General features: G+C 37.2%; 1 protein-coding gene across 1 annotated transcript in view; it reads right to left on the reverse strand.

The window, feature by feature from the left end:
- Window positions 1-15,421, reverse strand: part of TRPC6 (transient receptor potential cation channel subfamily C member 6) — a 136,388-nt gene that overhangs the window by 43,356 nt on the left and 77,611 nt on the right. The window contains exon 2 of the mRNA XM_050758258.1: window positions 10,961-11,735. Coding sequence (XP_050614215.1) covers window positions 10,961-11,735 — 775 coding nt within the window. The remainder of the gene's footprint in view (window positions 1-10,960; window positions 11,736-15,421) is intronic.

Below are 15,421 nucleotides of genomic sequence, written 5' to 3' on the forward strand. Positions count from 1 at the left end.
TCCAGAGAAGAGCAAGTACATGTCTATTTAACAGATTTTAATTGAAGAACTTTATATGGCAGGCACAGCCTCAAAAGATGAAATCTAGACACAGAGTCTGCAATTTGACACTCCTCTCTTTAGAGAAAAGAAAGTTTAATGAAACACTGTTGTAGTTTTGTAGTTTGTTGCTGATGACCTAATACTCTATTGGGAAGACTTAAATTGTGCAGGTCACATTCAGATTACCATAAACTCATGTCATGCTTCTATATGGTATCATTTTACATCTTCATTCATGCCTTTCTAATATTTCCTCCCTCTATTTTCTTACACTAAGACCACCTATAACCAAATGCTAATCAAGAAAGCCTATTAGCAGGGGTGTTCAATGTTTTGGCTTCCTTGGGCCACACTGGAAGAAGAATTGTCTTGGGCCACGCTTAAAATACACTAACACTAATGATAGCTGATGAACTTAAAACATTTTCACAAAGAAATCTCACAATGTTTTTAGAAAATTTACAAATTTGTGTTGAGCTACGTTCAAAACCATCCTGGGCCTCATGTTCAACCCACATGTCCCTGGGGTGTGGGTTAGACAAGCTTGAGCTAGAGCTTGTTGTATTGCAGGTGGATGGTATTATCTCATTTAATCTTTACAATTGCTCAGGTTGAATTGTGTGTCCAAAATCATGCAGCTAGTAAGCACCAAAATCAAGCTTTAACCCTAAATCTTCTTGGCCCCAAGCCTTTTGCCTTTGGGACAACACCACTTTATCTCTCTTATTTGCAGAGTGCTTTTCTACTTTGATTTTTGAAACAACTGAGGGGGCAAGCAGGGCAAATACTATTACCATTTTGCACATGAAAAAAGTTCTCACACAGCTTCAATGACAGACTTTTCTCTTAAACCCAGCGCTGCAGATTTAAAGTTAATTGTCTCTTCTTCCTGAAACCAGGGTGTTGTAGGATGAAAAGATTTCTTTGGAAAGATCCAGAGAAATGTATGTGATTTTGGATGTCAGTCAATAAGGCCGTATTTCGGGGGTGTCTGTATGGAGAACAGCTTAATACTAGGTATGTGTAAGATACCCACTTGGGCTCCTTTCTGTAAATCATGCCAACAGTGAGTATCAGTGCAGTTTAGTAACTGCTAAATAGGCTACAATTTGCTAAAATGCAGGTCCAAAAAGATTCCAGAAAAGCAAATTAATAAAGCAAATTGTGTCTTGAGAATGTCTAGCTGAGAATGGCTCAAACTACTTATAAACAGACATCTAGGCAGATAGTATATAGAGTGTTACAAGGAAATGGCTTTGCCCATTTTATAAAATAGTCTGTTAGGGCCATGGGGACAAACTCTTAGACACAGAGGTACATATTTGTCCGTGTCCACTATACTATAGTAGTTACGACTTGGTAGCTTAGAGCTGGATACATGTAATCAAATCCCAACTCTTTTACTTATGAGCTATGTGACCTTTAATAAGTCAGAAGCAGTCTATCAGGTAGGGGTTCTTATTACTCTCATTTTACAGATAAGAACAGTGAGGTTTAGTGAGATTAAATAAGTATTAGATTATGCATGCCAAGGACTTAGCATGGTTGTGAGCATTTAGCAATCATTCAATAAAGTGTAACTACTTTATTTTACATCATCAAAGAGAAGATCTGAAAACAGGCCATCTCTTGACATTCAAAACATACCATGGAGCTAAGACAAAATTTAATGCACCTGGCTTCTCTGGAATGTAGCGATCAAGTATAGTGAATTCTTAGTCCTTTTATTTTTTTATTTTTAATTTTTTTTTATTTTTTATTTTTTATTTTTTATTATTATTATACTTTAACTTCTAGGGTACATGTGCATAACGTGCAGGTTTGTTACATATGTATACTTGTGCCATGTTGGTGTGCTGCACCCATCAACTCGTCAGCACCCATCAACTCATCATTTACATCAGGTATAACTCCCAATGCCATCCCTCCCCCATCCCCCCTCCCCATGATAGTCCTTTATAAAAGCAACAAAGTAATTGTCAAAATCAGTGCTCTCTAGAATTCTAAGAAAGCTCAGATATATTTAGATATTGGAAAAGAACATATGATCTTACAAATGTAGGTAACACTTTTTTAAAGCAGAAACCACATGGACTGAAAAAGTAAAGTGCGAGAGTTTTGTGGTATTTAATACCTTAATCTATAAATTTTTGTCCAATTCATCACTAATTCCTAAGACATTTTCTTAAGCAAAAATACCTATTGAAAAAGGAGAGGGAGAAAGAAAGAATAAGACTATGATTTCAGAAATATGCACTTTTTCTACTTGGGAAATCATTTATAAATATTCTCCTATTTTAAGTTATTGACATTACTATTAATTCATATTTTCAGTAACTGACATGTAAGCTCACTCAAATACAACGCTGGTGGTAGTTCATTAGCTAGAATGCAGCACTATGATGTTGGTTCCATGAGAGGAAAAGTGAAGTTGGTGGGTTAACTTAATTCTGGGTCATGTCTTTGGATCACACACCTACACTGTACATTCATTAATCAAGATATGGGTGCTTGCCTATTAACCTTTGAAAAGTTGAAAAGAGATAACTCATAGTGGGCTAATGAAACACAGTTTAGAAACTACAAAAAAATACCCCTGTTAAAATGATCATTTCGAAAGTTCCTCTTAGCTGGATTTTAAATAATAAATGTTATGATTTGTGATTTTAATCTCTGGCTCTTCTTTCTATATAAAGAATGAAGTTTACTTCATAGAAATTAACAGGGTAGAGAAAAATGTGTGCCTATATTCTCAGTAATCTACTATGTGGGCTTTGGAGATGGCAGACCTGGGTTTGAAACTTACTAGCTATGTGACTTTAGATAAATGATTTAATCTCTTAAAGCTTCTAATCCTCATGTTTAAAAAGGGAATAATATTAGTACCCATGAATTAGGGTTGCTGTGAAGATTTTACAAGACAATGAATGCCAACTTCCTGGCACAGGATAGTGCAGATCAATGGTAATTATAATTATTACTGTCTTCATTATTTCACAAACAGTATCTAGCTCTTTGCAGTCCCCATCACTAAGCTATGCTATCAAATATCAAGTCATGTTGGAATTCCTGGATATCATCTGCAAACGTTGGAAATAAAACAATTATTCATGTATTTTCACAACAAATAGTTTATGCACAGCACTGTGATAGATACCACTCTCTTACTAAGATGGGAGTTTGTAAAATGAGATTATATATGTGAAGAGTAAGCATATTAGTCCCTTCCTCTTTCTCAGTCAGCAACAGAGGCACTGACACTCAAGAACTACCTGAGACTGGGTGATTTATAAAAAAGAGAGGTTTAATTGGCTCATGGTTCTATGGGCTATACAGGCTTCTGCTTCTGGAGAGGCCTCAGGAAACTTACAATCATGGCAGAAGGCAAAGGGGAAGCAAGCACCTTCTCCACGTGGCAGCAGGAGACAGACAGAGTGAAGGGGGAAGTGCCACACACTTCACACACATCAAATTTCATGAGAACTCACTCACTAGCATGAGAATAGCAAGAGGAAAATCCATCCCCATGATGCAGTCATCTCCCACCAGGCCCGTCCTCCAATTAGACATGAGATTTGGGCAGGGACACAAATCCAAACCATATCAGTAAGATGAGTGTATAATAGTATGATATATACAGTGTTGCATTGGCCAGCCATGCTTCTTGGGACCAAGTGTAACTCTGGGGCTCTCTTGTTCCTCAGGATAAATGTCACCAGATGGCACACTGATCATGGAGCTCTGTGGTGATGATTAACAAGCATTTATAAAGTATCTACTACGTGGGATTCTGAGGATATAAAAGTTAATCAGGCACTATTCTATAGAAAACAAAAAGAAATGGAATACAATTTCAAAACAAGAATTGGAGAAAAACATTTTCCTAGATATGTCAGTTTTTTTCTATTGATTGTTGCCATCAGCAGTGGCTGCTTAGTTAACTTAATATAGTGTCTGGTTATATACACTTAGTATAATGTCTGATTAGCTTTCACTCTTCCCTTTGCATAAGAATTTTCAGGTCCCATTGAAGCTACGAAGCTTGGAGAGCAGTGATGAAGGTAAACAGTTTCAGGGGCTGGGGTTGCTCATCAAGCAAACTGTTGCACTTAACTCCCTCCCTAACTGTTGACTTGTCACAGACCTACAGTCCTATGAGAATGAGATTTTCTCTGCCCATCTGTTTCAAACAACAATAGGACATTCAAAGACAAGAACACACATACACACACACCCCCATATCACTTTACTGCATTTATTTGTTTATGTTTCTGCCTCTCTTGAATAGACTCAGTATCCTTCAAGACAAGAATTATATCTTACTCATCTTTGAATCCTCCCAACCTAGCATGGTGTGAGGTACATAGTAGGTAATCAACACATTTTGCTAACTGATGTAACTAAAGGAACATAGCTGAGTAGAAAGCATACCTGGATTTGAATTTCTGCCCTGCCACTTAAATAACTATATGACCTTGAAAAGATTATTTCATTTGCTGGCCTTCTCCTAATTTCACGTCATTATGCACAACTTAAATTTTGCTATAGCATAGAGTGTAAATAACAGAATAATTCATAAAGCTCAGCTAAGGTACACTTTCTTCTTCCTCTTTGGTCAGGATCCAAGCCCTGTTTTTCTGGAGCTGTGATTCTGCCTCACAGACTATTTTGCATGTGACACCCATTGTCACCCTGTTAAGGCCTGATAACAGTCACATAACCTTTGTCCCAACAAAAAGTATTTTTGAAAGCAGCCATTTTCTTGGAGGATAGTTATCTTTGAAACAATGCCAGGCATTTTTTGAATATTATACACATAGCAACGGTTTAAAAACAGATACGGCGGGAGCTTCTCTACCCTTCCTCTTTCTCAGAGTCAGCAGCAAGGCATCTGGAGGGCCATGTGCACATCCGTGCGCAGACCTCTAGGAAGATGTAAAGGAGCTGGGAGACCTCCAGAAAAGCTCTCTATGCAGAATGACAGAGAAGAGGATGATTCCTGCTGTATAAAAGAGGGGATTCTTTTTCCTTTTTTAATTTTTATTTTACTTTAAGTTCTGGGATACATGTGCAGAATGTACAGGTTTGTTACATAGGTATATATGTGCCATGGTGGTTTGCTGTACCTACCCACCTGTCATCTAGGTTTTAAGCCCTGCATGCATTAGGTATTTGTCCTATTTCTCTCCCTCCCATTGTCCCCCATACTCTGACAAGCCCCAGTGTGTGATGTTCCCCAAAAGAGAGGATTTTTAAGGGGAATAAAAGGAAACATTGTGTGTCACTACAAAGACACAAACCTAAAAGGTAAATAGATTCAAAAAAAGAGAGAATTAGAGATGTAAGTCATAGACACATACTGAGAACTAAAAAGAAATTAAGAATGCTGGGGAATGTATTTGTGGACAAGACCATCCCTGGTATTGATCTCTTTAAGTCTGTTGTCCCTTATTTGAATGAAAACTCAAGTCAACGAGAGAAACCGAGAGTTTTTGCTGTCCTTCTTTGGTATCAAAACCAGTCAAAGTTTTGGGTTTTCTGTTTTTTACTGACTTTGTGTGTGTTGCCAAAATTGTCTTAATCCAATTTTAAGCTTAAGATGACTAAGGTCTCACGCTACCAAAACCTAAAACTATTTATAAAGATTCAGTATAAAAATTGAATTTGAATAGGTAAAAATATTTATTATATTTCCCCCAGTTTCTTTTAAAACCTGCAACTCCCCAACATCTCTTGGTTTTCTTCTTGTTTCTGTGGCTCCATCTAATTGTTAGATTTCACTGCTGAGGTCTGGTGTCACGTCTGCTTGGAACCAGCTATACATGTGGTGATATGAGTAACAAAAAAACTGAGGCTTGGAAGGTTCAAGGCACAGGATAAAACTGCCTCGGAAACCCAGTAACATCTCCCATGGTCTCTTTTGTTAATGGACTATGGGTTATTGTAGTAGGGGACAGTTTGGAAGGTGCTTAGAAAAGCAAGCTATATATTGGAGCTTATAAAATCTTTATGAAAAGTCTCATTCTCTGACTGTCATAAAATAGATGAATCGTCTTCAAACAGAGGTACATGAATACTTTCCAAGGAGCTGTAGAATATGGACAAATTTTAGGGAATCAATTTGCAGATCTTCCGCTTTCCTAAAATGGATTTCCTTGAAAATGCATCTTTTGCTCACCCACCCACCCATGTAGCAAACAAGAGAGAGTCCCCCTTTAAACAACAGACAGTCCCCCTTGTATAATATCCAGGTACTATAAACCCTGAAGGGCTTCCTGTATTTCCCTGAATAAATACACACTTCTGCTGAAGATGACGCTTAGTGATAGAAATGCAGCACCTTGGCTCATGTTGGGATGTTCTGATTTCAGATGGCGAGTGCAGGGTGGAGACAGAAACAAAGGCCATTTTTAATGACTTTTCCCCTTCATTTGCCAACAATTGTCAAAGAATGAACACTTCTTGAGTGAGAGTCCAGAAAGAGTTAGGCAAAGACAGCATCAGTAGGGAATACCGAATACCAAACAATGCTTTGTCAAGTATTGAAATGTAAATGATTCCTTATATTATTCTTAATATCTTTCAGATGTATCATTGGCTAGAAAAGAAAAGTATCTCAAACAGGTAAGGCAGAAAGTCTTAGTGAGAGTGATTCTTTTAAATGTGACTTGGAATGGTTTACAGAACTCAAAATTTTTACAGGAAAATGGTCAAAATCCATGGATGAAATTTTATGTGATTTCTTTCTGATTTAGAATTTTAATCCAGTAAGATTGTTATCCAATCATATCTAGAAATATTTATTCCTACTATTTATCCTCTTTTAATTTTATTCCATAAAATCTTTAATAATTTATATATCCTATTAACAAAGACTAAAATAACATACCGGCTGCCATACCAACTAATTTTTAGCTACATATACATAAATATATATAAATTGTGTATATATACGTATTTTATATTGTATATATATACACACACACATTTGTCTTTCCTTAAATATATAGCAAAAGCGTGAACATGATTAATACCACTAAAAAATACATCCAATAAGAATTGTGTCACATAGTTAAAATTTATCTTTCAAAAAAAAATTTTTTTTTTTTTGAGACAGAGTCTCATTCTGTTACCCAGACTGGAGTGTGGTGGCACGATATCAGTTCACTGCAACCTCCGCCTCCCAGGTTCAAGCGATTATCCTGCCTCAGCCTCCTGTGTAGCTGGGATTACAGGTGCCCACCACCATGCCCAGCTAATTTTTTCGTATTTTTAGTAGAGACGGGTTTCACCATGTTGGTCAGGCTGGTCTCAAACTCCTGACCTCGTGATCCGCCCGCCTCAGCCTCCCAAAGTGCAGGGATTACAGGCATGAGCCACCGCGCTTGACCCATATTAATTAATTTTAACAACTGGGTTTATTTTTGTAGTTTTTGATCTAATATGCTAATAATAGATATAATGACAACTCTTTCCAGAGTATTTTCAATATCCAGAGCCTTTTAGCAAGAGGAAATGAAACAAATTCTAAAATTTCATATATATGTGTGTTATATGTATTTTATTTATATATGATATATATGTTGATATCTATATAAAGCAATTTTAAGAGACTTTACAATAATAAAATGTTATAATATGAGGAATCACAGTTGTGAAGGAAACTGGACTGAAAATATAACCTCAGGAGTAAAAGGAAAGATGCAGCTATTCTGAACGTTAAAGATGTTGTTCGCTTAGTTGATGGTGGGCATGAAATCATTATAACATTTAGAGTCCTTTGCATGTATCTGAAGGAGAATTGAAGAGTTCTATTCTTACATGGCAATATGTATGCCATGCAGAAATCATATCCCTTAAAAACATTTATACTTACAGAAGACAAAAAAAATAGATATTAATTTTAAACTGTGCAAATGAACACATGAACACAGAGTTTTTCAAACATCTTTCAGACGGAAAGGGAGAAAAATACATACATACATACATACCTACCTACCTACCTACCTACCTACCTACCTACCTACCATGAACAGGGAGGATCTCCTGTGGCCAATGCAATCTCTCAGGTTCCTGTGAGGCTGACCAGGCCTAAGCTATCCAGCCTCAGTGACATTTATTTCCTGAGACTCTAAGGGAGTTGTCTATTTAAAAAGATTAAAAAGAAAAAAAAAAAGACCAAAAGGGTATGTGCTGGCATGTTTTTAGTATATCAGTGTTTATTTCTTGACGGCCAAAATTAGGAATGATTTTTAAAGCTTCCTTCATTTTGATATTATTATTTTCTAACATGGCGATATATTATTTAAAGTAAGAAAAAAGAAGTTATTTTTAAGGGCAGAAGCATCAGACTCAGCAGCAAACCTCACCTCTGAGACATCAACTTCTCTATTCCTGTAAGGTCCCATCCTGCTGTAAACTGAGGCTAGGATGCTGGGACAAGAGTGAGTGTCGCAGTAGCCATGGGTGGTGGCGGAATGTGATTTCTCTGTTAGTTTACATGTGAAGGCAAGGGAGGCTCAGCCCTGTATGCGGCAAGGCTGTCCAAACTAATCTCAGAGAAAAAGAGTATTTGTTTTAATGCGTGATACCTGGCAGGGAAGAAATCTTTTCTTGTTTGTTTTTGTAAAAAGGCCTTAAAAATCAAGCCAACAACTGCCCTTTCTCCTTGTGCAATAATTTTGAGTCAGGTTTCTAATTTTAAAAATTGTCAAGTTCTAGGATATACTTTATAAAAGCATTTTTTTAAACTGCTACTCTTGTTTAACAGTAATCAAATTTTTGAAAGTGATTTTTAAAAGACATTAATAACATACTCCTAAATACATTCATATTTTCGGTTAGATTTATCTTTTCTTTGCCTTGAAACCTTCACAGAGGCAGGGCATTAGAGAAAGGTATGCATGTTCAGAGGTTCTGGGTAACTGCTGAAGACAATGGAGCAAATAGAGAAGCATAAATGGGAAGAAAGTGGCTAATCCATACACTTCACACTGATGAGAGCAGAAAGAAGGATGTGATGAACAAAGAGAAGAATGTCCAGATCTTTACATCTTCATCATCATGTGGAGACCTCAACATTTTGCAATGCATTTAGGGACCATGAAGAGTTTACATCCTGGTTAAATGTGATTCTTCCCACCTTTGAGCCACTAGCCCCTTCCTCACTTCATAAGGTCATGCCTAATATGATAGTTACTACACACAGATCTTTTCTATCACATTGGATTATAAACTAATTGAGGACAGGATTGCTGACTGAATTATCTTTGTATTTTGTACTGCCTCGCCATCCTCATCCTCAACTATCCCCAATAAAAAAGAGCAGGGACTCAAAAGATGTAGGCAAGTGAATTAATGAACAAATAGAGAATATAATAGCCTTCAGTGGTTTAGAGAAAGCATGTAAACAGGGATACAGTAAAGCAAACAGAAATGTTGAAATTAGGCAAATTTAGTAATATAGATTTTGAAAATAATTAATATTCATCAGAGTTCAAAATGCTTTAATTTGAATCAGGTGAATTTCTCTGTGTCCTAGGAGGCAAGCAAAAAGTAGGTAAGAATCTGAGACAGCGCTGAAAAGGACCATTTGCTTGTCTTGCCCTGTTAGCTGCCAGGTAGCTGCAGGAAAACACCTTCCTCTACCTTGAGAGCCAAGCACATACTGAGTGTTTCCGTAGCCATTTCCTCCTTCTATCCTTTCTGGATAGACTGGACCTCAGGATAGATGGACACATGACATCCGATACTGGGATGAAACATCGGTGACAGTGGCACCAAGAAGCTGCCCAGGAAAGCCTGGGCTGCAATACCTCAAGAACAGAGTATAGAAAAACAAGCCTTCTCACAGCATATAGAATAGAAAAAAATGAAACCAATATTCACTTTTGTAAAACATTGTACTTGATGAATCAAACCTGTTTCCAACCTGCATTATTTAGTAAAGGAGATAAGCACATCATAAATAACAATAATCCATGGTAAAAGGTGATGGGCACTAGAAGACAGATCAGAACTACCTCAAACAGGTAGAGGGAGTTTAGAGATACCCGTGGGGAAGATCTTGGCTAGGGATGCAAGCTTTCATCCTCTCCACATGTAGTACAGCCCATGTGGACAATGGCAGTATCTGACACCATTTATCTCTCCATATACCTCTTATTAAGAGATTGACTGGTCAAAGTTCTAATTTCCTACTATTTTATATCTCCAATCTTTTGCTTTTGCTGGTACCTTGGCCTAAAATATCTTTTCTGTCGTTCTCTGCCTTCCAAAATCCTACTTGTTCCACCACATACAGCTGAAATGCCATCTTCCACATAACTTCCCTGCAGCCTAATAGGAATTAAATATTGTTTTCTCTGAATTTCTACAGTATGTTGCTTTTACCTCTACCTGGTAGTTTTATTGTTTATTCATGTGTCTATTTGTCTCTCAAGTCAACTGTGACTTCCTTAAGCTTATTCTTCTTTCTGACCTCAACAGCATCTATCACTGTGCTCTGAACATAGAAATAGTGTTTTCTGGGAGGAAAATGCCTGGACTTTTCAGAGAGCACTATACCTGGATTCTGAACCCAGCTGTGTCATTTCCCATTTGTTGATCTTGGGCATTACCAAAACTTTCTATGCTTTCATTTACCCATCTAGACAGAAACTAATAATGTCTCCTCAAGGGGGAGGGATAAAGATTAGACATAATAAATGTAAAATGTCTGGCAGACAGTAGAGCATCACTAAATGGTAGCGATCACAACTTTTGCTACAATGATTATAATAAAAAGCTTGTTGAATAAACTTATAAAATTACCTAGTGTCCACAGTAACTAGCACAGTGCTGAGCACATGGTGGAAGCTGGTAAATACACCTTGACTGTGGCTTGTGGAGGGTGAAGTCTCTGTTGTTAATGACCTACCTTGAACTCTTTCTCAATATTGGCCAGCACTGCCAGTTCATTGCTGAGTTCTAAAGCCGTCATGACTGGATCTTCACTAGACAATGACAGGTAAGCGGGACTTGCCAGGCCTTTATAGGCATTAATCCTAGATCTGGAGTGGCTAAACGAGTCATGCTTCTGTTTCTGGTTGCAGTCATTGCACTTGCAGAAATAATCATGAGGCCGTTCAATCCTAGCACCCTTCCGCAGGAGGGTGTGCACAATTTCATATTCCTGGCAGTGGGCAGCCAGAATGATTGGAGTCACATCATGGGAGAACCGTGTCCCATCTTCATCATAGGCATAAAAATCATCTTGCTGGAGTTCAGACTGGCTAGGGCTGGTTGCTAACCTCTTGCCTTCAGCAAAAGCTGGATGACTGAGAATTGCTTCCACAATCCGAACATAACCTTTACTAATAGCTAGAAGCAAAGCATCCCCAACTCGAGAAAGGTTTTCTTTCTTGAGAAGAAGTTCTGTAATTTCCAGATGCTCATTGGCCACTGCCAACTGTAGGGCATTCTGGCCCATGTAATCTACACAGTTAACGTTGAGTGAGTGGCATTCTTCTAACATCTTCCGCACCACTGGGACGTTACCATATTCAGCTGCATCTAAAAAGCGTTCCTCCTCTATCGATAGGCTTGTTGAGCGATCACTAAACATGTATGCTGGTCCTCGATTAGCTAACCTTCTCCCCTTCTCACGGAGAACTGTCTGCCGCCGGTGAGCCAGTCTGTTGTCAGATCCCCGGCTGCAATAAAACAGAAAGATTGTAAACAAATCATATTAAGAGGATTTTAGTGTGCCAAATGACTTGCCATTTATCTAATACAATCCTCAAGTATATTAGATGTTGTCTCATCATCTCTAGACCTACTATATTATAAAATGAAGACGCATTTATTTGTTAATGGATTCCAAGAACTTCACGTCTAAGAAAGCCAAGCACTTTACAGATTTTAACATTCCAATTTGGGGTGGAGCCTAGCAATTGCTATAATTACTCTGTGCCATTCAAATAGAAACTAATGTACTATAGATGGTATAGACTTAGGAAAGATGGACTCTCTTATCCATAATCAGTCACAATGTGATAGAGAATATAAGACTACATTTTAAGAAGTAGAGACAATAACAAATCCAGCCAAGCTAACAAATATTTATTGAGTCCCTCTGATGCCAGGTCCAGGAACTATATTAGGTCCAAGAAAGATAATCGTAAAAAAATAAAAATAAAAAAATAAAAAAAAAAACAGATGGGTTTCCTGCCTCTACAAGTCTTATAGACTAAAGGGAAAGATGGGCAATCAGCATATTGATTTGTTATCAGTTGCTTAATTATAATGATAAGCCTATAGCGGGGCATCTATCCCAGATTCTGAGGGAAAATGACAAGCTGAAAATGGAAGTATGAGTAGAAGTCAGGTGAGAGTGTTTTTCGGGAGGGTGAGACAGGGGTTGAGTATAGGTAGAAAGTTTTCTCTAGCAGAGGTATCAGCTAGATGTTAGAGTATAGGTTTCATTAATAAGGGCAATAAATGCTTGAACTCTGTTGTCCTAAAAATCACTGCAAACTGGAGAAAATTGCGATCAAGGTGTCAGGTAGGAAAAAACACTTTTGTGGTGCAGGCAGTGGTCAGAGCAGTGGCCAGCCTTCAATGTAGTCCTTCAATCTGTTATAAGAAGGGAAAGTGAGCCGGGTGCTATGGCTCATGCCTATTATCCCAGGACTTTGCAGGGCCAAGGTGGGCAAATCACTTGAGCCCACGAGGTCAAGACCAGCTTGGACAACATGGCAAAACCCCATCTCTGCAAATAATAGAAAAATTAGCGGTGCATGGCGGCACATGCCTGTAGTCCCAGCTACTCAGGAGGCTGAGGCAGAGTATCAGTTGAACCCAGGAGGTCAAGGCTATAGAGAGCCATGATTCTGTCTCTGCACTCGAGCCTGGATGATAGAACAAAATCCTGTATCAAAGCGGGGGGAGGGGATGTGATTCTTCCTCTGATCAAAATGCTATAATGAAGATTTTTTTGTTATTAATTCATAACTTTGTGTCTTAAGGTCTTCTGAGCTTGAAGGGATCTCATTACAATTAGAGGTTCAAGTCTTACTGGTATCACTAACTGAACCCAAAGAAGGCATGCTTTTGCAGAACTGGGACAGGGCCAGGTTATAGGGGAGGCTAAAGAGAAAGTAAAAGGTGTGATAAATGAGTATTGTTTCTTCTCTTTATGAATGTTCCAAGATTCATCCCTCTTTAAAAACTGTCACAAACTTCCCAGTATAAAGAGGACAATAAAAAGATCCAAGGACCTCATAAGCCATCTTTCCCTCCAATATGTTCAGGTCTGGAGAATCTTAGTTGCTTTCCCTACTGGCCTTTATCAATCTTGATTCCACGTCTCCAGACAATGCTGTCTGTGGCAGTGTAATGGCCAGGAATAGAAAGGAAGACAGTAAAGTTTCAGCAACTCACAAACAAATTTTACTTCTTGGAGGAGCTTGAAGAGTATGCTGCGATATTCACAAATATTTTTCATAGATTTTCATTCAACAGTGATTCTTTTAGCTACCCAAGGCCCATTTAAAATCAACCAAACTGATGTTTTTTTAAAGAGATAATTTGTAAGTTTCAAAAATGACATGAAGGACCAATATCAAATTATACAATATAATAATAATTTCCAAAATGGGTCAGTAGATAATATATATGCAACTTTTATTATAAAGGGATAGCATCTGTGACTATTTTGTCCTGTAGCTATTACTTTATTTTTAATTCCATTTTTAATTTTAGTAAAGTTATACATGTGCATATTTTAGTTTATTCTCTCCATGTCTTGATCTCCAGAGGTAATACATTTCAATTTAACTATTTTCGCTGGCTATTTTATAATTTTAAATGTTATAACCACATAGCTTTGGTTATATTGTTACTTCTTGATTTTTCAGGTTTGGCATTACCTATGGACTTCCCATTACACCATATCTTCACACTTCTCTCTCTTACACACACACACACACACACACACACACACACACACACACACAGACCCCCTTCATGATGCCGTATCATTCCAGAATCATTATATCATGACCTTTTTTAGATAACTATTTACTGTTTAAAATATGACAATGCAAGTGCTAATCACAGCTAAGTGGTAAACTATAGTGTCTTTTCAGGTACAGCTTCCTTAAAACCTCAAACCTAGTAGATAAAAATTCTCTTCATTTTCTCAGTGCTCTATATACATATGACTAATTCAATCAAACTCTCTTCTCCATCAGTGTAAGTCTTATTTTAATACATTCGACATATTATGTGGATTTTTTTTTTCAATTTTGGAAAACCTGGACCAGTTGCTGTTTAGACTTTATGCATGTATGTTATCTTTGAATCTTCCTACAGTATCACTCTCAGGATTCTCTTTACTTTGCTGCTGTGTATTGTAGTCCTTGTTTTCTGTATCCCAGATCTTCTTATGAGTTGACTTCTTTGTTCTAGTACAGCGAATCTTCTGACAGCTGCCTAATAAAGCATGCATAGGTGAATTTTTAAAGAAGGTGTACATCTAAAACTGACTTTGTCCTACCTCTAAACTTAACTGATAGTTTGGCTGGGTAGAGAATTCAAGTTGAGGATAATTTTGGAGGGCTTGCTCTAATAAATTATAGTTTTATGGCTACTACTGAGAAGCATGATGCAATTTTGATTCTGGATATTTTCTTTGTCTCTGGTGTTCTAAAATTACATGGTTGTTTATAGAAGGGAGTCTCTTCTTCTCCACAGTGCTGACCATTTAATCTGGAAAAAAAATGTGTCCTTTTCTGAGAAATATTCTTGCCCTATTTATCTGATCATTTTGTTTCCTGTTTCCAATGTACCATTTCTGGAACTCCTCCTTTTTGGATTGGACATCTTGGAATTGTCCTTTAATTTTCTTATCTTTTCTCTTTCCAATTATTTATGTTCAATATTATTTATTATATTCTGGGAAATTTCTTCAACTTTAGATTATATCTATGAAAATTATATTTTTGATTTTCAAAAAACCTTATTTTCAAATGTTACTTTTTATAAGACTTTTCTGCTTTTAAAGGCACAAAAATTTTCTCTTCTCTCTCTGGGGATGTTAATGATAAAGACTGTACAGATCACAATTCAGAGAACTTACTCCTGAGTTGCTTTTTTGTGTTTGTTTGGTTTGGTCTCTGTATTTCATAGAATTTTTCCTCATATAGCTAGTGATTCTTAGTAGCTATTCTTTGCTTCTTTTTAAAGAAATATTCCTTATAATGTCTTTTCTAAGAGAGTATAATTTCCCCTTATAAAAACTAGACTGAGGCTAATGTTGGTTTTGGCAAAAGGTGATTCCTGAGTAAGGGGTGAGTTTCTAGAAGAATCACATTATTTCTGAGTTAACAAGATGGAT

The sequence above is a fragment of the Macaca thibetana genome, chromosome 14 (genome assembly GCF_024542745.1).
Source record: "Macaca thibetana thibetana isolate TM-01 chromosome 14, ASM2454274v1, whole genome shotgun sequence".
NCBI lineage: Eukaryota > Metazoa > Chordata > Mammalia > Primates > Cercopithecidae > Macaca > Macaca thibetana.